Source organism: Podarcis muralis, chromosome 11, assembly GCF_964188315.1.
Source record: "Podarcis muralis chromosome 11, rPodMur119.hap1.1, whole genome shotgun sequence".
Lineage (NCBI taxonomy): Eukaryota > Metazoa > Chordata > Lepidosauria > Squamata > Lacertidae > Podarcis > Podarcis muralis.
Genome location: NC_135665.1, coordinates 30,895,379 through 30,917,251, shown reverse-complemented (window position 1 = coordinate 30,917,251; position 21,873 = coordinate 30,895,379). Strand labels below are relative to the sequence as shown.

The 21,873-nt window shown below is 48.7% G+C and overlaps 1 protein-coding gene and 1 long non-coding RNA gene across 2 annotated transcripts in view; one reads left to right on the top strand and one right to left on the bottom strand.

Annotated features, from left to right (window-relative positions):
* Positions 1-280: 280 nt before the first annotated feature.
* On the top strand, positions 281-21,732 carry LOC144329205 (uncharacterized). The gene is made up of 3 exons (XR_013394646.1): positions 281-735; positions 20,072-20,203; positions 21,445-21,732. It is a non-coding gene; the product is annotated as an uncharacterized LOC144329205 (long non-coding RNA).
* Positions 1,622-21,873, bottom strand: part of ARB2A (ARB2 cotranscriptional regulator A) — a 221,968-nt gene continuing 201,716 nt past the window's right edge. Inside the window, exon 12 of the mRNA XM_028748345.2 lies at positions 1,622-1,731. Coding sequence (XP_028604178.2) covers positions 1,637-1,731 — 95 coding nt within the window. The 3' untranslated portion in view covers positions 1,622-1,636. The remainder of the gene's footprint in view (positions 1,732-21,873) is intronic.

Sequence of the window (21,873 nt, the reverse complement as noted above, 5' to 3'; positions counted from 1 at the left end):
AAACACTCACATAAAAGCGGGGCGGGAGGGGTAGGGGGCGGGAGGTTAGAGACAAAGATCCCTGCATCGACCAACACAGACCCTCACAAAACTAGTCAGTTTCTCCTCGCAGCAACAGCTTACAAATTAGCTCATGTTGACAGATGTTTGTCACTTAGTAACTTCTCTCCCAGTCCCCCCCCCGCACTATTTCCCCTCTTCTCTCGCTCTCTCGCCCCCTCCCCCCCCCCGCAATCCCTTCTTTGGGGGCTCGCTTTGTTGTTTTTAAAATATGCAGGCCTCTCAGGAATGCCAGTCACGAGTCCAAACTTTGTGTCCAGCCTCCCTCGCGAAATGACCCTTTTATAGGGATCCCGATATGTCTCAATCTGCACTTCGCTCCGAGGCCGGGCTCCCTGCTCCCAAGCGCGGCAGCAGAAGCGCGCGGCTACCTCAGCAGGGAGGCCAGCAGGCGCGTCCCCAGGAAGACGCTCTCCAGGGGATGGGATGGGACTGCAGCCCTCCTTCTTGCAGAAGGTGCCAAAGGACAGCGGAGCCTGGGGAAAAGAAGGGAGGGGGCAGGCAGAGAGGGGGCAAAGGAAGGAGAGAGAAAGTTTGATTTCTCTTCTGATCGCTATGATTGGCCTATGACTACCCGAGCAAGCCTTTGCAGCCCAGGCTGAGTGGCCTGGGGAAGCAGTGCTTGGGGAAAGGAAGAGAAGAAGGAACAGCCGAAGGAAAGGCTCCGCTTTCAAAGTAAGTGGTTAATGGGATACTGATCAGGGGTGGCTGGGGCGGGTGGGGTGGGGGCTCCTGGCTGTGAGCGAGAGCCAGCTAGGGCCGCACACCCTCAGCTCATAGGGATGCTTTGCAAGACGGAGGAGGGCCAAGTGGGGAAGGAGGCGGGTCTGACACCAGCGACCCTTCTGACAGAAATATGGGGCCAAAGGAAGGCGCTGAGGGTGAGAGATGCGGTGACAAGTCAGAGGAGAACCCTCCTGTGCGCAAGAGAGAGGGAGAGAGAGATGCAGGTCATCTGCTACAGATCTCTGCGTGGGTCAGGTTCACCCGGAAGGGTTTGTTTAATACATTTTCTCTCCCCCCCCCATCCCCACACCTGTTTTCCCTCCTTTTTGCCGCGTGCTCTTAAATCGAGCCAAGCATTGCAGTGGGGGGTAATAGATATCCCAGCTTAAACAAGGATGGAGGAAACGGAGAGATAAGCGCAAAGGGCTAATTTCCGATTATTCTTATTGAGTTGTTACTCTTGCTGCTGCTGCTGTTCCAAGCAAAACTTCCCAACTGTAGAGCCCAGCAGGCAAGAAGCTTCTCTCTCTGCCTCCCCCGCGCCCTCCCCCGCGCTCCCGGTTCCTCTCCTGCGCGATGGGGAGTGACGTCACCCGGGCCCCGACCTATCCGCTCCGCGACCAAGGGAAGGGGGTGGAGCTCTTCCCTGCTCGCTCCTGCGCTTGGGACCACCTCCCAGCAGCAGGAGGCGAAGCGGCGCTTGGCGCGCGTGGAGAGGTTCCTCGGGCTGCTCCGGGGCGACTTGCTTGCTCGGCGGGTCCCGAGATCACCAGCCACAGACCATCGTCCAAGTTTAGCTATAGGCCGGGGAGCCAAAGGGAGGGGGGGAGCCTGCAGGCCCCGTGCGCTTCTAGGAAGCTGCGGATGGCTCGGTTCGCTGCCGTCTCCACCGCTTCTCTTGAGCACCAGATGGCTTGCCATTGTGTTGCCCCAGCCGGCGAGATCCTGCATTTAAAAAGGAAAAAAAAGAGGGGAGTGGGGAGGAAAAGGACAGAGAGAAAGAGAAAGAGAAAGAGAAAGAGAAAGAGAAAGAGTCCTGTTATTATTTTTGTAACAATCACACCAGACCATTTTGACTACCATTTTGACAGACGACCATGCCCCCCCCCCCAGTTTTGAACCATAAAGAGACATATATATTTAAAACCAACCCTGGCCACAGTTTCTTAAGGGAGGCACCGTGGCCCTTTCTCATAGCTCCTTCCACATGGGGTGTGGGGATATGTCGGACAAGGAATCTGGGGATGCGTCCCCGGGGATCTAAGGGTACAGTCCTAACCTTTCCAAGCCGCAGGGAACTTGGACCGGTGGGAATTAACTTCAGTAGGAGGCGAACTGGCTGGCTAGAGCCCCCGCCTCCCCTCCCCTCCCGGCCCGCCCCTCCTCCGCGGACTCCAATGGCATTTATTTCTCACTCAGGATTATCGCCTAATAGTCAGAAGCACAGACGTGCGCATAAAAAAAATATCCAGGCATGTTTATTCATTCTATTTGATCAATCTCTGGGTGTCTGTTTATTAAACTTCCACCGATTTTACGTTTGGTGTTTCCTGATGGCAAACATTGTCGAATGATAAATATTGCATACAGTTAATTGTGATGCCAGGGAAAGCTCGGCTCCGGGTTTGTGTGGCGGTGCCGTCGCTGTCTCAAGCCCTCCCATGTCTTCTGCTCCCCGTGTAACTCAGGGCAAACAAGAACCTTTCTCAAACATATTAGTTAATGGGGCGAAAAGAGGAGCGGGGGAGGGAGCGAGAAAACGATGGGAACCCCTCAGACTTGATCCCTCAGCTTGGAAGGGAAGGGAGGCTGCCTGGAGAGAATGGGGATGTGAAAACAGCTAAAAAGGGGGGTGCTCTGAAGTAAAGCGTTTCTTGTCCAGGAATCTCTTCCATTGGTTTTTTGGGGGAGGTATCCCTCCCCCTAAAACAGGGGGGAGTGTCCTAGAACACTGTTTTCTCTGTGTCTGTGGGGAGCTGGCAATCATATTTGGCACCTCCTCTTATTTTATTATTATTTTTTACTTATTTCACTGAAAATACACGCCTGTTTGGCCAGGCCCCCAGAAAGGCTCTTTCTATCTTGAAAAAATATCCACAGGCCGTTTCTTTTTCCGGCGCGGCTGCAGGTGTGTTCTCTTTCTGCATCCATCCCCAAGTCCACAAAACCCTTTCCCCCTCCTCCCATTTGTATTGCAACTCTTTCCCTAATTTAATTTTGTTGTTGTTACGGAAAAAAGGGGAAAGAAACCCAGATGTGTGGGGTTTTTTTATGGCTCGAGTCTCGTCTCGGCTGGTGCTGCGAAGGCTCTAATGCGCCCGGGCTACTAGTCACTGAGCAAAGCGCAGGGCGCCGTTGGCTCCTTTCCAACAGAGTTGGTCATAAAACAAGATGTGGGGAGAAGGGAGGGTGGAATTAACATCTGCTTTTCTAAACTCAAATATGTCAAGGAGCTTTTTTATTATGATGATCATGAATGCTTTCCTCATTTGAAGAAGAAATATGTAGAGATAAACTGACATCCACATGTATAGAGTATTTATAATGGTGTTAGGATTTAAAGGTAGCTATTCATTGCATAAGCCATTTAGAACTGACGTTTTAAAAGCTACTTAACCTCAGACATCCTTGAATCTTAGCGAAGGATTCCAAACGATATTATTTAAAGAGGAATTTGCTGTAATTTAATTGCATATCAAGGCGGAACGAGGCGCGAGCTTTGCACCTTCTGCGCTGTTTAATAGCGTTTTAACTGGCGTTTTATTCACCCACATTCTCGGCTGCCCTCGCCTTTCCTTGGGAAGGGGCCGCTAGAAAGCGGGTCCCAAGTTAGTGGTGTGTGTGTGTGTGTGTGTGTGCGCGCGCGCGCGCGTGTTTGTTCACCATTTGCAACGGGCAGTCATCTTTGCGCCTGGAGCTTCGCCCTCTTAGGGGACACAGTTAGTACCTCGGTTCATTAGTGCCTATTTATTATTGCTGCAAAGAGAAAATAACATGTCGGATTCTGTGGGTGAATCGACCGTTTGCCCCCATCCTCAGATCGTTCCTCTCACCTTTCCCCCCCCCAAACCTGCCCACAATTCGGTAATGCCGGCATTTATTCAATCTGCTATCCATTCGAATTTCCGGGGGCCCATGGCGCCTGACATCCCAGTCCGATGCCCTTTTATTTACATTTCTCACAAATCCCTGAGTTAAGTCAGAGGTGTCTCTGAGTGGGGTGGGAAATCAGCTGGCAGGGAACTACTGCGGCTTAATCTGGGCGAGGATCGAGCAGGGGGGGGGGGCTGGCCTTCTCTCAATAGTACCTCGGAGGGCAGAGAGAGAGAAACAGGCCTGGCTTATTGGCGGCGGTGGTGTAAGGCATGCACCCTCAACCCGGTTATGTATTTCTCTCCATCCTCTTGGAAAGAACGTGTGCATTTGGATGGGAGATCGCTGGGATGAGGAGGCAGCTGGTGACGCGCATCATGCCAGAGCAGTACCGCGGGTGCCCCTTGCAAAATGGCTCTCCCTTGAATACAGGCCGCCTGTGCACGGTTCCTTGGGATTAAGCCTCATGAAATTTGAGGCAGGCGGGCGGGCTTGCTTGTGAGTAAAGGAGGGCAGCAGTAGAGATCTCGCCTTGAACCATTTCTCCGTTTGCCTGGTGGAGTGGCTACTCCAACTCTAAAAATATCCCCAGCACACGCGCACACACACGTATGGCAGCAGCTAGTTCGTAGTCTGCTATGAAGCTGGTTGAGTGCCCCTGAGCCATCTGTAGCCCGAGCCTCCTCGAAGAGGAATCCAAGCCTTTGGACTTGAAGAGGGCTTAATTCCCTCTGGTTCACCACTGTGGCATAACTGGGTAGATAAAAAAAAAAGGGGGGGGGAGAAAAGATCCATCCTAATTCGAATCCATAGAACGTCGGTTCGATTTGAAAACGTCTCCATGCAGTTTTCTAATCCACAAATAGGTATACTGGGGCATTCCATCCTTTCTTTAGGATGCCAGATTGAATTAAGAAAAATCATCCCACTCCCCAAAAGACTAATTCATCACCAATCCTAGACCCCCCATTTCTTTAGGGCATGGCTCCAGTGAGGGGTGGGGGTGCCCAGGGGGCCGCACGGCTCTCCAGGAGCCCCGGGGTCTATCCCGTCGGAGACCAGGGGACGTAGCCCGGCTTATGATCTTCCACTGAAGGCAGCGGCGACGGCCTGAGCCTAGCTGGACGGGGATCTTGTGCCCTGAAGGGAGGGGGCATGGGGGGAGCAGGGAGTGGGGAGAAAGGCTGTCGATCTGTGAGGGCAGAGGAGAGAGATTAAAGAAATGGCCCTTAGTTCTCTGAGTGACACGGCCCCATTCAAAGGGCAAGCAGAAAGAAATGCTGCTAATATGAATAGAGGGATGCTCAAGAGCCTTGCCCCCTTTTCTTCTTTGGCTCCACTTCGGGTCGGATCCTGGGTGCATTCTTAGAGCCGTGGATACGCTATCTGGGCACACGCACGCGCGTATGGGGAAAAGGTCTTATCGATTCGAGATCGATATTGATTCGAGATCGATTTAGACCGATGTAGCTGACTGACCCTACTACCCTCTTTCTGGCTCGGTAAGAGATTCTTCCAAATAAACGCTTTGGGTTCCTTTCGCCGGTCTGGACAACAAGTGGGAAGGCGGGTGGAGCGGCTCTCGGAGCCCGGGGGGTCTGGCCTGAAAGGTAGTGCATTTATGGGAGACTCTCTACAAAGAATTGCTCCGACTGATGAGGATAGCAACCCCCACCCTTCCTTACATCTTCACTTTCGCCTTGCAAAGGGACAGTCCTCAGTTGACATCTCCAAAGTGATTATTAGACGCCTCTGTGATAAATCAGGTTGGGGGGGTAGGGGAGTCGGAATAAGGCCAGGCTACACACACACACACACACACACACACACACACACACACACAGTGTCTGGCTAACGCTGTATGACTGCCCGATAGCCCTTTTCAATTTTTCCACCAACACCCCTGAAATAGCACATTGCCTCAACAACCTCTCTTGTTTGTCTCTCTCTCTGTGTGTGCTCAAAAAAAATTCTTTAACATTCCTGTCCACGGATTTCCCTCTCCTGCCTCTCTTTCTCATCCCCTCTAGCTTCATCCCCCACCCCACCCCAAAGAGCCTCGGAGCCCTTCTTCCCTGATAAGTTGTAAGAACTTTGCTTTCAAGAGTGTGAAATGAAGAACACAGACAGTATATCAGTGAAAAGAATAAAGTGGCCTTTTAATGAGAACTAAAGACAACAAAAACGTAGATGAAGTGTACCGTAAAGACTGTTTCAAAGTGCAGCTCAATCCCCTGAGAGCAACCATCCCATAGGCTGGGTAATTGGGACTTTACTGCGCAGAGGTAAGTCAGAGTGGTAGGATTATTTTTATTTTGCTTTGTTTGTTTTGTTGTATTATATTTTTGCTTCTCAGTAATGGATCTGTTGCAAAAGAGTTTGTGCAAAGAGCATCAGGCCTTCTAGCAGATGAAGGGAGCTTTGTGTCTCTTAAAACAAATCACTCGAACATTCTAATTTGTGAAAATTAGTATTTTCCTGCTCTTCCGCCCTGCTCCCTTTTCCCAAAGCCCGGGACCTGCGAGGTGCGCCTATATTTCTTCAAGTCAGCCTTTCTTTCTTTCTTTCTTTCTTTCTTTCTTTCTTTCTTTCTTTCTTTCTTTCGTAATTTCCCCGCTTTCCACAGCCTTCTCTCCACCCATCCCTTCCTCAACAAACCAGGTAACAAGAGCAATAAATCCAAGCAGGGGGGAAATAAGACAGATTTCCTCATCGATGTGTAATAAAGTTAAAGGACATTGTTTTGTCAGACAAGCGCTAAGCAGAAAATAAATCTTAGGGTCTGGGGAAACAAAACGGAATGATGTTGGCGTGTGTGTAAATTTACTTTTAAACGCAATAAATCAATGTTCATTTAAACAGCTGGGGAACCCCACCACGGAGCAGGTTTCATGGGTAAGAAAATCTGGACGAGAACAGGCGATAGAGATGAAACTACCCAAAGAGAGCAGCCTTCTCCCTGCCCTACACCCCCCCCCGCTCCCCCAATATAGTTCTCCTTTTTTCCAAGGAACTTCAAGAGCTGGACAGAGCCCGAAGGAGACAGAGCTGATTTCAGTGGCCACCATTCTGCCCCGTATTTCCCACGGATCTCACAGAACGGAAAGCTCAGACCTCGGGAAAAAAAGAAATTAGAGGAGGAAGGGGGAAGACTTTTTCCTTCAGGGAGTTAGGCAAGCAAACACTAGAGCTGGTGGATCGGATCCTTGTGGTTGTTACGACGGACACGTTCTGAGACCCCTGTTAGTTTCAAGCCATGTTGATCTCAAGGATCTGAATGGCCGGGGAGAGGTGGGTGGGGAGTTTTTTTGGGGAAGGATGCAAGGTTAGCTGAGATGTTGAATACTGGGCTTCTAAAAGGGGAATGTCGAAAGATGCTTGGCCAGTTGAAAGGCGAGTGGGCGCCAGAAGCCTGTTCTGAAGGGTGGGCGCATCTGGAGACAATCTTTCACAGCCCAGACACTTCACAACAACAGCACAAGAGCGACGGGTGACATTTGGGCTTCTGATACTCCGCAGGAACATTTCTCGAGCAGGTGGCAATAAAGAGCTGTGAAGGCAAAGGTGCGCCTTATTTGTCTTAGTCGCCTCTTCCTAACCCGCGACGATTTCCACGAAGCCTCGATAATGACTCTCCCTTTATTAGAGAGCCTTCCGCGCGCTTGCAGAGTGGCAACAATTTCTCTTCCTCACAGTCATTTGGTGTCTTTGTTTAATTTTGCAGAACTAATGTAAACATGGCTTGCAAATACCCAGAGGTGGATTATTTGGTTTATTCTCTCTGCTCCCCCCCCCCCACACCCTTTCCTCTCCCTCCACCATCCTTTTTTTTAAAAAAGAAAGAAAGCCACAGAAGATTAATCGAACAGCAAAGATTACGAGAATGGAATATGCCCTGCCTTTGTTTTGTAGTCCTTCGAAAGCCATGCAAATACACATCGAAGGGCGTTGCCTCCCTTGAGCGACGTGGCCACCGCCTGGCATCTTAAGTTTGTGAAAATATATTACATCTATTTCACGGAGCGTTTAAACGCCTGCATTTCACCGGACCAGCAAAGCAAGCAAGCAGCCACCAACCACCTTGGCTATACTGGGGTGTGGTGGAGATGCAAGGATAGAACAGTCAGGGGACCTGGTGACTTTTGTCCTTTCTGTACTGCTCAATTGACTTCTCTCACTCTTTCCCCATCCCTAAAAACGAGAGCTGGAGATAACGAGCAGAGAAAAAGTTATGAAGCGCCTGGCAGGTGTGTGTACCTCGGTTGTATACATCCCAGGGACCAGATAGTGCTAGTAATATCTGACCTTGATTAAGGGAAACCTGCCTGTCCTAATACTCAGAAGCGAAGCGCAAACGACACGGAGCCGAGTTGCTCTTTCAGACGCAGGGAGGGAAAGGGCAGAGCCCTGCGAAACACTGAACGGAGTGCGGATTGTCTGCTGGGGGGGAGGGGGGAGCTCTGCTCAGGTGAAACTGACGAGGCAGTGTAAGTTTCCTGCTCAGTCTCTCTCTCGCTTCTCTCTCTCTCTCCCCCCTCTTTTTCTATGACTGCCCGAAGGGCCTCGCCGATTCCTCGCCTTTGATTCTCCGTTTGTTTGCTAGATGGCGCTGTGTCTCTCAATACATTCCGATTCAGAGCTAAAACGGCCCCTTTTCGTATATCCTCCCCCAGATAAATCAGATTACCTACCCCCGCTTCGTTCTGCGAGGAACGCACTTTAGTTCCAGCAAAAAAGAAAAAGTGCTATTAAATAATGTTAAGAATCATACAGAATCATCATATAAATATCCCGATTGAAATAAAAGGCAGCCTGCAAGCAAAATCTGAACTATGGCGTCTTTACTCTCTGCCAATTCATGTTGTAATCATGTTGTAATCTACTTAATGATTTCCCTCCTTTTTGGTGGCTGGACCAAAATGTAGCTAATTTGTATTTGGGGAAACCTAATAAAAAAAAGCAACACACAACCCGGAGATTTGATACATGTTTTCATTAGTTGCAGGCAATGTAAATACGCACATGAGATCTAGCTTCACCAGAAATAGAAACTGGTCGTATTAAGTTAGCCTCCTTGTCACTCTTTCATGAACAGATCAAAACAATTATGAGCGATTTAAAGTGAAAATGCCACAAAATCAAATGTACGTTCTCTTTTCATCTTTTTTTTTTAAGGTTTGTAAAGCCTGGGGGTCTGTTTCTGTATCTCCTACAGTCTAAATTTATTCTGCAAAATTACCTTCCGTGTTCTAAATTTATTCATTTCATTAAAGTAAGAAAACTGTTTAGAAATTTAAAAGCCTCGGTTGTTTCTATTGATTATATGATTAGGGATTCATTATATGGAAACTCCTCTCCTTAGAAAAAGTAATCTGAAAGTTTTGTATTGACAGGTACATGTATTAGAGTATAAAGTACTTTTAATTTATTATTAATTCCAGATTTCAAATACTATTATTGTGATCATCGTTACGTTTATAGAAACAGGAAGAGCGTATTCTTAAGTGTTAAAACAGCAATGCATATTAAAGACGTTCCTTTTTCAGAAGTCATTTTGTTGCATTCTCTTTTCTGGCTCAGTTTCTCAGAAATGCAGGTCTTTAACAACAATCACTACCACAGGGGAAGAAAAATAGGCTGGTTTGGTGCGACTCGCAACATTCGATAAATTACATGGTTGTTATTTCATTTTCTCCCCTTTAGTTAGAGCCTTTGTAAAATCTCAAAGTGTTAGGCTGTAACTAGGAGGCGCTGAAAACCTAAGGCGGAAAATTTACAACTTGATCAACTTCAAACCACACACACAGAGAAACACACAGACACACACACACACACACGGCGCTACAGTTGCAAACATATGTTCCGGATTAAGTTAAGCAAACGGGTCTCGTTTTCCAAGGTAGAAAGCTGATAATGAAATCTTAAATGCTGCAGAGTTTGGCTCTTGTTACGGCTTCACTTGCACCAACACGAACGAATCCCTCTACCTTTCTGGGACATTCCGGTTTTAGGTGCAGCGCCGGCAGAACTTCGCTCTGATTCTCTCCCTCCCTCCCCTAAAGCAATTCAAAGCGCACAGGTATCTCTTTCAGCAGTTGATCTCTAAAGAGCAGTGCTTGAAAGCAGGCAAGGCTCTTTCCCGTCTTTTGTGGGCCAGGCAGAACTGCCCATGGAGAAAGAAGCTGGGTTGCCTTGCTTAGTCTTAGGATATGTGCCTCCTCCTCTGAACGCTCTGGGGTCGTCAGCTTAAGCATCGTGCGGGTATGAAGGGAAGTAGAGAGTAGCAGAAAGAAACCTCTTTCAGAGAGCCGGTCCTGATGAGCAGGGAGCCACAATTATAATCGTTAATAAGGTGGGCCGGAGTGTAGCTTCTACTCAATAAGTGTATAGAGTTCATCTGCACATCTGAGGTTCATTTCCATTGAACAGAATAAAGTTTGTCTTGTAGGGGCTGAAAGTCGAACCCATTATTACAAGGATGCTAGCGAATAAATGTGTGATATATGTATTTGTGCGTGCGTGCTCACACACAGAGAAACTCACACTCACATACTGTGGCACGTTAAAAGTAAAAAAAAAATTACTTAGGCTTGAGCACAGATAGATAAACAGGAAAATGACACGCATATATCCACAATCATTCAGTGGGAGAGAGGCGACAGAAATGTGTTCCTGAAGCAAGACAGAGCTCAGAAGCAGCATCTGGTGGCAGCCCCATGTTTTCAAAACTTCCCTAAATGTAATTACTCTTGAAAATGTTCTTTGTCAAACTCCGCTATCCCAGTGGACTGTAATGAGGATCCTGCAACTTTATCCCAGGATATTATACCCAAGGAGTTGACTATTTCCCCCCCAAAAAAATACCCAGTAGGCACTTAGGACATTAATGGGTGTCTATTGATTTCCAGAAAACTCTATTGAGGAATCCTTTCATATATCTAAGATATACACGAAACACTTTCATTTCACTAGATAGCCCAGGTAGTTTTGACGTTGACAAATGGCCAAAAGACAAGAAAAGTAATTTCAAACGACTTTGAAGGGTTACAAGAGGTAAGAAAGGGGGGGGGGAGGAGAGAGAGAGTAATATTTTTCAACGCATGTCACGAATAAGAAAAAAAGAAAATAATCACAAGGTAAACCATAGCTGGGGAAAATAATTGAGGAGCAAATAATTGAAAATGCTTTCATGTTGGACACCCAATCTCTAGTCCCTTTTCTCTTTCCCCTTTCTAAGATTCCATTATTTTCTATATGCCTCCCATTAAAAGTTATTTTTAAGATTACTAACACGGACATGCACTCGCTAAATTGTTCAGGATATGTTCAGGATATGTATGTTCAGAATAATGGAGGTGGGGGAGACACAAAGCAAAATTACCAGAAGAAAGAGGATTTCGTAAGAACTGAGATGAGAAGGTTTAATGCAGGATTGACAAAAGGGATTTTTTGTTAGTCAGTGAGGCTCACGCTCCGGAGAAACCTAATATCCTAATATAGATCAAAGAAAGGAGCAAATATTTAATACCGAAGGTGAGCTACCTCGAAACACAAATCGTTCCCCCTCTTAAATATGCAGACATCTAACTTTCACTCGGCCAATTAGTTGTCAATAATAATAAGAATAACAATAATACAAAACTGGTTTATAGTAACATTGCTCACTACAGCAATGTCTGAATTATAGTCTGGAATCAATTCCATTACTGATCAGAAAGCTATCAGTATCCACGCTATAAAATATCCTGGTTAGATAGAAGATACCACGAATTAAAAAAATAAAAATAAAATACCACGGTGATCTTCACTTTCCCCAAATCAGAAGCGTGCAACAGGTTATTCCTCTGAAAGTTTAATTCCTAACCGTTCTGCCTCGGGGTTCCCTCTTACAAAAAACGAAAGCGGCCCCCTCCGCCTACCCAGGGCCGGTTGGCTAGTTGGGGGGAGCGAGTGGACCCTTTCCTTGGACTTTTTGTGGGTGCAAATGAAGATCAAGCAGAGAAAACAGAATTCCCCCCTACGAAGCTGCCCTATAGAGAACAGTGAAAACGGTGGTGCGCGTGTGTGAGAGCCGAACCGACTACAGGTGGGTCGAGAAGAAGGGATTCCATTTAATCCATCGTAACACGGATAAGGGGTCGTGATGACGAAAAGGGGGTTCGAGGTTTTCCTCGTGAACTTGCCGGCAAAGTTGATGCTGAAAACAGAATAATTTGACTCCGACGTTAGAGCGAACCCTTTTAATAAGCGAACTATGTTCTCCACAAGCTAGCAGAGAGAAGGCAGCGCTTTCTTTCATTTGAGGGGAGGAAAATAACCCTCAAATAACCCTGTTGTGGATATCTAAATATCCGTTTCCATGAATCTGGCTCATGATCCGTAATAGTATTTAATATTAGTAAGAGCACTGGGCTATAACTTTGCTTTCCTAATGCCCCAAAGCCATTCCAGTAAGTTCCTCCCCAATAACTCAAAAGCAGGGAGGTCTGTAACTCCTCGCTATCGTTGCTCAGCTGGGGCTGGGGGCATTTATATTAAGGGAAAGCCGGGAAATCCTTAGCTATCCAACTTGCTCACCCCCCCCCCCTTTTACCCCTATTTTGTAATTTTGGACGGATCGGGGAAGCAAATGGGAAGGAATCGGATCTCTCAGCAAAAGAAGGCAGAGCGAGAACATTTTAATGAGCAGAGAGCATCTTGTTGCATTTAAATAGCGAACACGTAAATAGCTTGACTTTACAAGCTTGCACGGCTGCAAGTTGTTTGCTAAAATGACAGGGATGTGATCAAAGAGGAAGAAAAAAGAGACATTATTCCTCTCTCTCTCTCTCTCTCTTTCTCCTTGCGCATAACTTGAATTAAAGGATGCGGAGACTGAGAGAGGGCTTAAAGTCCCGACGATCACAGCAGGTGGCGGGTCTGGAAGGGGGAAGTTGAAGGGAGGTAAAGTTACGGGGTTGAGACGCGCAGACTGGCCGACCCTTTAGCAAAGCGGGGAGGGTGGAGAGGGAGAAAGGGAGGGCTTCCAGGCTCTTAGGGCTCTGGCTCTGGGGTGCCTCTCCCGAGGCTGCAATTAACCAGCTGCCTGGCAGTCAGTGGGGTTGCATGGAGTAGGCGCGCATCAAAGAAGGGAAGCGGATCTGCTTTGCAACCAACCAGGAGGACCTCAGATCCCCGCCCCCACCAGTATCGCCTCTATAGCCAAGGGAAAGATGAAGATCGCATGGGAAGGGGGAAATGGCATGCACGCATCCCCGCAATGAGAGAGAGAGAGAGAGAGGAGGAGGAGGAGGAGGTCTGGTTCTGGGCAAAGCTGGAAACCAAGGATGGTCAATGCGGGAATCTTGGCAGAAGGAGCTTAGGGAGAGGACAGAGGATGAAAACGAAACCGGGGGCCTGCGGGCAGTGGCATCAGACCAGGGCAGTGGAATCGGACCAGAAGAGCACATGAGGTGGAAAGTCCTGAGAAGGGGGCATAAATGCATGGTTAACTCTCCCCGCTTCAAGGGAGATGAGAGGAAGCGCGGAGCAGGCGGGATTCAGGATACAAAAACGTCGTCTCTGAGAGCGAGGTCTTCCGCAGCCTGCTCCAGGCTTGGGCTGAACGAGACAAGGAGAGGCTTGTTTAGGGCGAGGGCAGCTCAGAACTAGGAGCTGTCCATGGTGCTACAGAGAGTGGATGGCGCAAACCCAGCTCCGCTCCGCTTTTTCGGGTTCCCTGGCAGAGAGACTGTCACAGCCTCGGTTGCTCTATCAAGGGGTTCCCAATTCGCACCCCCACCCCAGCCTGGTAAAAGTTTTGACACCTTCCCACGGCTGACATGGTTTCTCTATTTTCTAAATCTTAACAGCCCAACTTGGGAGGCTCAGAAAACACCCGTATCATAACTTCCCACCCACTTTGGAAGCTGAAGGACTGAGTCGTTATCTTCCAACTTGCTTCCAAGTAGCAGATTAACATGGAGACCTGATCCTGATTCTTTAACACACTGAGTTTTAAGGAAAAGCAAGGGTGAAATGAGAGATTCAGCAGGGCTAAACCGAGGGTTCCAGGGTTCCAGATTTCTTAGGTATCCTTTAAAGTGGCTTTAAGATGTGCAGATAGAGATGCCCGAATGAACACATGGTCAGCGATCCATGAAGCAGCTATTACGTCTTTCTTTATCCTCTCTTTTCTAGTCTATCTCTCTGTTAGCAGAAAAGCTACTCTGATTTGTGCCAAAGATCAGGAAAGTCGCACAGGAGTTAAATCGACGTTACTAATTAACAGGCTCTCAAGGTTCCCCTAGTTAGAAGAATTAATTAGGATGCAAAAGCAAACTTTTTAAGATAAAGCCCTGCACCTATATTTAGGAAACGGAAAGTGAATTAACCAGCTGGTTAATAACTGAGGGACAAGCCCAAACTTTTTTAAAGAACAAAAAAGTTCGAGGAGAAAGAGGAGGTCCGCGCGCGCACCCAGCCTCCAAACACTTGCACGTGAAGCTATTAGATACGATGTTACCCGCAAGATGCTTCTTAACTTGTCTTAAGTAGGAGTAAATCGCAGGTGGAACTGGGGCGAAATTAAGACTGGTGTGCGCTCCTTCTGGGTCTAGGGAACCCGTTCAAGGAATTCATTAAATGCAGAAGCAAAGAAACATCTCTCATATTTTACTCTTTGTTCAGTCGAGGTGATCCGAAGGGGCAGTAGACATTGCACTGGGTGGGTCGAAACTCTGCTCTACTGTTCCCCCACAGGGGGAATTCGAAAGCAAAAGTTAGACGATGGGCGTGAGATGGGCTTTTTGGGAGGGGGCAGAAGGGATTATGCGGAAGGAAAAGTGAAAATTATTTTTCCCCCCCGCCAGCCAAGCCCAGGGCCTTTCCTTTCAAGCCTCGCGGGTCCAGCCTGGAGTGGCGAGCCGGGAGCTGCTGACCGGTCTCCGGGAAAGTCGTTCTCGTCACCTGACCTCAACAGAGACCCAGGCATGTCGGGGCTGCAGGGAGGGCCTGGGAGGCAGGGGACCCTCTCATGGAGAGGCTAGGAAAACCTCGGCCGTCGGGGCGAGCGACCTGCTCCCTTTCCCCCAGGAAGCCGGGCCAGAGGCAGAGGGAACATGAGGCAGGCTGACCCTGAGCTCTCCAGAGCCGTCCCCTTTCGCGCCGTGAATATTCGCCTGTTGGCTTCTCGCTCTCCAGTTCCCTGCTCTTTTGAAGTTTCCCTCTTGTGAGGAGGAATGTCAGATGTTACTCCTCCAGCTGAGAGAGCCCGCATTCGCCGGGGAGGTGAAGAGGCGAGGGCTTTTCTCTCCTTCTCCCCCCAGATTATTCTCATTTGATGCTCTGAAGGGGAAGAAGGCGATCACCGGCCTTTTCATCCCGGGCGCGGCCAGCTCTCGTGGCGACTCCGGCCAAACCACCGCGGCTCCTTCCTGGGCCCAGAGGCTGCCTTGGCGGCGGGACAGGCACAACTCCTGTCGGCTCCAAATATCCAGCCTGCTCTCTTGCTCGAGGTTCGGGCTTAATCGTCCTCAGCCAAAGCTTAGTAAAGATCATGGGAAATGTCCTACTTTCTCATCCCTTCGCCTCATTTTAGTTTTAAGTCACTTGCAGAAGAAGGACTCCGAATTCAGTTCCCCCAATGAAGGGGGACCAGCAGATCCCCAGGATGGATTTCCTGCTCCGAGCTCAACTCCCACCCCCAGCCCCGCGACACACACTTTCCCCATTTTACCCCACAGGAATTTCCCGCCTGTTCTGCAGCCTCCTGAGTCAAGTGGGTGTTTTTTCTCCTCCTGTCCTTCTGGCTTGTGATCACTCCTAAATTCATTCTTCGCTCCAACCATGCACGTTGATCACATTCCAAAATGATGGGGCCTCCCACGGATTTGGGTGCATTCAAGGACCAGAACAAATCCCGTTGCGAGGCTGGGGGTGATTAAGGTCGTCTTTACGTTTATTTAATTTTAAATATGATAGATCGATAGATTAGATGGCTTATACCCTCCCATCCCATCACTGATAAATGGAAGGAAAGCGGGATCCCAGCTTTAAACCCATGAGTTGTATATGGAACGCAAACAACACGAACAATCCTATTTGGGGATCCGAGTGGGTCTGCGGGCCCTTTCTTGCTGCGAATGTGATTTAGGCTGCAATCCGGGACCCACTTTACCGGGAGTAAGCCCCGCTGAACGCTCAACATACACGTATAGGATTGGCCCCTTACAGTATTTGGAGCAGGGAACTGTCAACACGCATAGGCGCTTCTTTTTGGAAATCTACTTTGAAGTGACGCTCGAGGGTCTCTGCCCCCGCCTCGCTCTCCCCAGATCTACGTGTTAATCTCTGGTTTCCCCCTTCAAACAGAATTCAGTTACAAAGAGCTTGGAAAGATTTTGCATCTATTGAAGGGGCACCACGTCTTTAATTTTCTGAGGAGTAAAAACCTCCCCAAGAAACTTCATATAGCTTCTTAGGTTTTTGCTTAGCATACGTGATAAAACATTGATTGTCGTAGTTTGGTGACCCATGAAATTTGGGGGTTAGTTTTCTCTTCAGACCAGAGCATATAATTATGCAAATAAAGAGCTGTCACTGATCTGGTGAAATGCTCACAAACACACGCAATCCGAAACTGGAAAGAAAAGTGGAAAATGTGGGGGATTAGGAGCAATGACAGCGTTTGCAAAGTTTGGGGAAGTTCTTTTTTCACACTTTGGGGGACTTAAGTCAACAATTAGCGTGATCTGTCTATCAGATACACACAGAAATACACTCCGCATCCTTTAACAGGTTACTTTAACTTCAACTGGAATAGAAATTCGAGCGCAGGCACACAGACTGCCGTCGTCTTATATGACAGCTTTCAATTGTACTTGAGAATTGGTTCCTGAGGGGGGGGTAAGGGGGGAGAATAAGTGCGCTTCCTCTGAGAAAAGAAATATTTAAACGTCCCACTTTAGTTGATTAGGAATCCACGTCAACTTATGTATTAGAATGAAGGTACTAAGCTGCATAAAAGGACCTTGCGGCATGCACAGAAACTCTCTTTGTCGTGAACCCAAACAGAGTTTTACTTTAAAAGGACAGATACTAGCCAGGGGCCTGTCGACCTTATTTGTTCATCTGTAAAATGGGAAAATTTTCTCAGGAAGAAACTTCACAGGGTTATTGGGCGGTTAACAAATAATACGTTTGGTTAAAAGGAGACGGGGGTCCTGCAGAAATAAATCCTGGGATTATATACTACAGATAGATATGGAGATATGGAGATATGGATACAGGCCCGCCCAACCAGGAGTTGAAACCCGGTGCAACCTTTGATGGTAAACAGATCCTCTTAGCCGGCAAAACTAGAGCCCCATAGTCAGAATGTGTTCATAACTGTCCGTTCAGCTGCTTTGGTGCAAAACTGGAACATTCTTGCAGGTGCTTTGCCTAGTCAAAGTAGAATGGAAAGTAAGAGCTTGTTCCACCTTCCTTTCGCGTTGCCCCTCTTCATTCGCTCCATCCAGAGTTCGGCGTAACTACGAACTGGTCCAGTTGTAACGATTCTCACTCTCTCTCCTTTAAGGCATTACAGATCTTTGGCACTAAACTTGTTCTGAAACTTATAGCGGGGTGTGTGTTGGTGTTTCCTGGGCTCCAGCTACTTCACTGTCCCAAGTGAAAGAGGGACCCACTTTCAGGATCCCGGTTCTGTCCTGACAGCCTTGGCCCCTGGCTCATTCTTTACCAGGAACAATCCTCTGCCTTAGCCTCCACCCCTCCCCGGACTGCCGGAGCTCTGTTTCAGCCGAGCGGGCTTAGCCCAGATTTATGGTAACTCCTCAAGACATCAGCTTGTGAACAGACCAGCGGTGTGAAACTTGGAGCCACCAATCCAAGGAGGAATCAATTAAACCAACCATTCGGTCATTAATTCCTCCCAAGTGTGTTTTAAAGGAGATCGTTGCTACTGCTACTGCTACACAGCTCAGGTGCCGAGCTAAAAGCTAAAATGCTTCAAGGGTTTGTGTGCGTTTCAGATATTTTGCACCCCCAGTCACATACGCACGATCACAGTTTAATGCTGCTACAGTACAGTCTCTAGCTGACTCTCTTACTTTTCCTAGAGTAATGAAGGCCTGGGAGAGGAGGGGATGCCAAGGGTCATTCGGGTGCAGTGGGATCCGTCCATTCTCCAGGGCCCACGAATTATATTCATGGAAAGGAGTTAAGAGACCTCCTTTGCAGTGGAGGGAAAATCTCTAGTCAGCAGCAGCAGAAAGGAGGGACAGGATTCCTCGCATTTCTGGGTCAGAATGTGCACTGATTTGGATGGGGAAGCTTTTAGCTCAGGCCCACCTTGGCAGATATAAAGGACATGCAAGTCCCCCGTCCCCCCGCCAGAAGTAGTCAGGTTCGGTTTGGGAGCTAAGTTTTGATCAGGCTTAGCCCAGCAGACACAGAGTGGAGTCCATTGCACCAGGCATCCAGAATCACAGAAGCCACCAAAAAGGTTACCGGCTCCCCTTTTTCCATCAGATCCTGGAGCTACACAGCTCTCCCACCCCGTTAGTCCCATCCCAGCGCTTGGGCAGCAAACGCCCACTTGGAGGTCCTGCCCGGCTTGTCCTTTATCAAATATCCTGTAGGTCGATTTGGAGGTTTTTTAATCGATTTGACCCATTAGTAGGTAAGATTCAAAAGCACACCAGAGAGCAGCGTGTCCAGAAAGGGCAGACTGCATAGCGGCGCTGGCTGGGAGTGAGCAGGGTCCCACGTGGTCGAAAGAAAGAAATAAGAACTGTGCAGGTCACGTGAAGGCTGCAATCCTATCTCCACTTACCTTCGAGAGAGCCTCATCCAACTCAGTGGGAGTAAGACTGACTTCCTGACATGTCTGGGATGGATGGCTTACAGCGAAATTCTATACAACAGGTCTCCTGTGAACTAGGTACTATTGTTCTCCAGGTAACCCTTCTTAGAACTGGACCCATTGCTAGAAGTCCCGGTCCAGGAGTCCGCACTTCAGAAGGAGCTTCTCCTTCTGTAACCTCAGGAAACTAGAAGGCTAGCTGGGTGGCGGGAGGGCTATTCCTTTGGGGAAGGGTCTTGGCCCTTCCTCTGGTGCCATCCATGTAAAAAGGTCTAGTGATTTCCGCACCCAGGTTGCCCCCTTTCCCAGCTTCTCCCACTTTCTAACGCCAGCAAGGTGCAATAAGAGGACAGTTGTGCAAGGAAGGAAAGCCACTCTTCCTTGGTTGGGGCTGACAAGCCTTAAGCGCCTTCCTAGAAAAGACCAGCGATGGCTCCAAGAGGAAAATGAACGAGCCTCATCCCATGCAGGCATCCCTTGAAAGACCCCTTGATTTGAACTGGGGAGAAGCCCATGTATGACCCTAAAAATGCTTCATAATTTGCTGTTCGGGACTTTAGCAGACGCGTGAAAGCTGTGGAGATTTTTATACATGGTAGAATTTCTGGCTCGGATGAAATAAACGCTAAACTGGGAAAGCTCAAGCCCCGGAACCTTTGCTGGACGCCACACACTTTCGAAGGTTTTCTTTTTCTTTTTTGGCTTTTGCACTCATATACGCAGGTACTGGGGATGCAGCCCCTCGGAACATACTGGCGCCTCGTTTTGGGTAAGCGTGAATGGGACTGAGCTGCATCACAGGCGATTTTTTTTTTTAATTGTCAAAAGCTGGGGATATAATTTGTTTGGATAAAATGGTTCCTAAACATACCCTCCGCAATACCCATTCGCAGGAATTCCCATGCACTGTGGTGTCCGATTCATCCTTTCGCTCTATGTGCCTTTCCTCCCCAGCCCTTTTAACAGTAAACGCGATTTCCCCCGCCTCGCATTTTTGCAAGGCCTTGGATATTCGTAAACACGTTCAGAGGCCACGCAAATAATTCCCAGTCTTAAACGGCCCAGGTGGAGGAAGATCTTTCTTTCGCGGCTCGCTCTGCTGAGGGGCAACCGAGTCAGAGAGATCCTTCCTGGAAGCTGCTGCGCTCCCCTTGCTCCTGGCAAACGGGTTTTGTCCGGCCAGCAGCAAATGAACATCCCTTTGAGTTGTTGCGCCTGGCACAGTTGCTTAACAAGACCAGAGACAAGAAAGTCACACCCGCATTTTAAAAGAGAAACCATTTTTTTATTGGTTCAGTGTAAACAGAAAGAGACAACCCTTTGAACAGCTCCCTGTGTGCTTTACAGTTGGGTCCAGAAGCAGCGAGAACACAACCCAGGCAACGGCACGAGATACAGAGCAAGGGGCTGGTGGGACCACACCGGAAGGAGGAGAAACCTCAACCGTGACACTTTGGAGAGGAGGAAAAACCTCATTTGGTGAGATTTGGCACTTTGCAGAGCCCCAGAGGCTTTCACAAAAGACAGGGCAAGGGTTGCTGTGGGAAAAGCCCACAAGATCACAGCTAAGGAAAGAAAAAGCATGGATAAGAAAAAAGACCAGGTCGACCGTCTACCACCCTGAAGCTGACGTTAAGGTGGGCCCAGGCGGGTGTGTGTGTGAGAGAGAGGAGCAGTTCCAGAGAAGGGGGAAACAGGAGACCGGGACCATCAGGTGGGGGAGATGGTCACCAGGGAAGCGATCAGGAGACTATTCCTGCCGCCAGCCTGCCCGACAGTTCATTCTCCCTGCACAGAAGAGTAGGTGTGCAACCTGCCAGTCTGAAAGGTCACCCCTTCACAGAGCAGAAGAGGTCAGGCGGGGAAGCGGGCGCGCCGAGACAGGCCACCTTCACCCCTGCACTTGGAGCCACTTGACTCTGGCTTTGAATCTGCCCCCAGAGAGATGGCGCTGGCAGGTTTCCGATGGAGGGGAAAGCCCTTGTCTCTCTCTCTCTCCACTTTGCACCGACAGGGCCCCTTAACCCGAATTGCGCCCTTTGGGATAATCTTAACAGCAGAGCTTTCAAAGACGTGCGCCAACACGTCTGTTCTGAAATCCCCAAAGCTTCCCTTTCAAACGAGCTGGTGGTGGGTATCTAACGAAATCGCCCAGCCACTGAATGCATGCATGAGATGAAATGTGACCCCCTCTTTCGCTCGGGTAACATCTGAGAGGGGAGGCCAGGAAAAGTTCAAAGGCTCCTTGGTGCCCCGGCGCGCCTACTCGAGCACCAGCCAGGCGCTGCTGCTCTGGAAGAGGCCGGGTTGCCGTCCGATGGGGATCCCTCGGCGCAAGCCGGCAGTCAGCTGAGCCTCGTGGCCTGGCCTGGAACGTGGAGAGGGCGCCCCAGGCTTGGAGTCCGGGTCGGGCAGAGCTTTTGAGGTGAGGCCCATAGGGACCCCACTGGCCACGAGTTTGGGTCTTAGAAGCCCGTGAATTTGCGGCGTTGGGTGAAAGGCAGACCCCACTGAGTATCATGGTAACTGGAAACACCCGGTGACAACAGATGGACTTTTAGGTCTGCGTGGAACTATAAAGAGTCAGGACTCATTGAAAGCCATGAGGAATTTAAGGAATGTAAAAACGACGTCCTCTTGCTTATAACAAAAGTGATTAGCAACGTCAGTAATACATGCTTCTTTTCTTTCTTTCTTTTTTTGCTATTAATATTTCACAGTGTCACCAGACGGTGAAGGTAAATCGAAACTGGCTTCAGGAGTTCAACAGATTGAGTGAGCAAAAAGATCTTTTGGCAGGGAGGGGGGAAGTCGCCCCTCCCGGCAAAGGCGGACCCTGTTTCAGCAAGGAATGGAAAGCTCTGCTGCCCCGGCCTCGCCCAGGGCGGAGAGGCGGCGTCCTGGGAGCGTCCAGGATCTTTAAAAAAGTTCTTCGCTATCTGATTTGTCACAAAATAGAGATTCTGTTAGAATAAAAAATAAACGTTTCAACCAAGTATTAGAAGCAACATTTTAAATACTGGTATTATTTGCTCTATATTACATTTGTCGCTAAAACATCCTTTTAGGGGTTTTTTTTTAATGACTCAGCAAACTGCCTAGGAACCACATAAGCAAAGAGCGCTCGGTAGTTTTGGCGCATTTGGAAG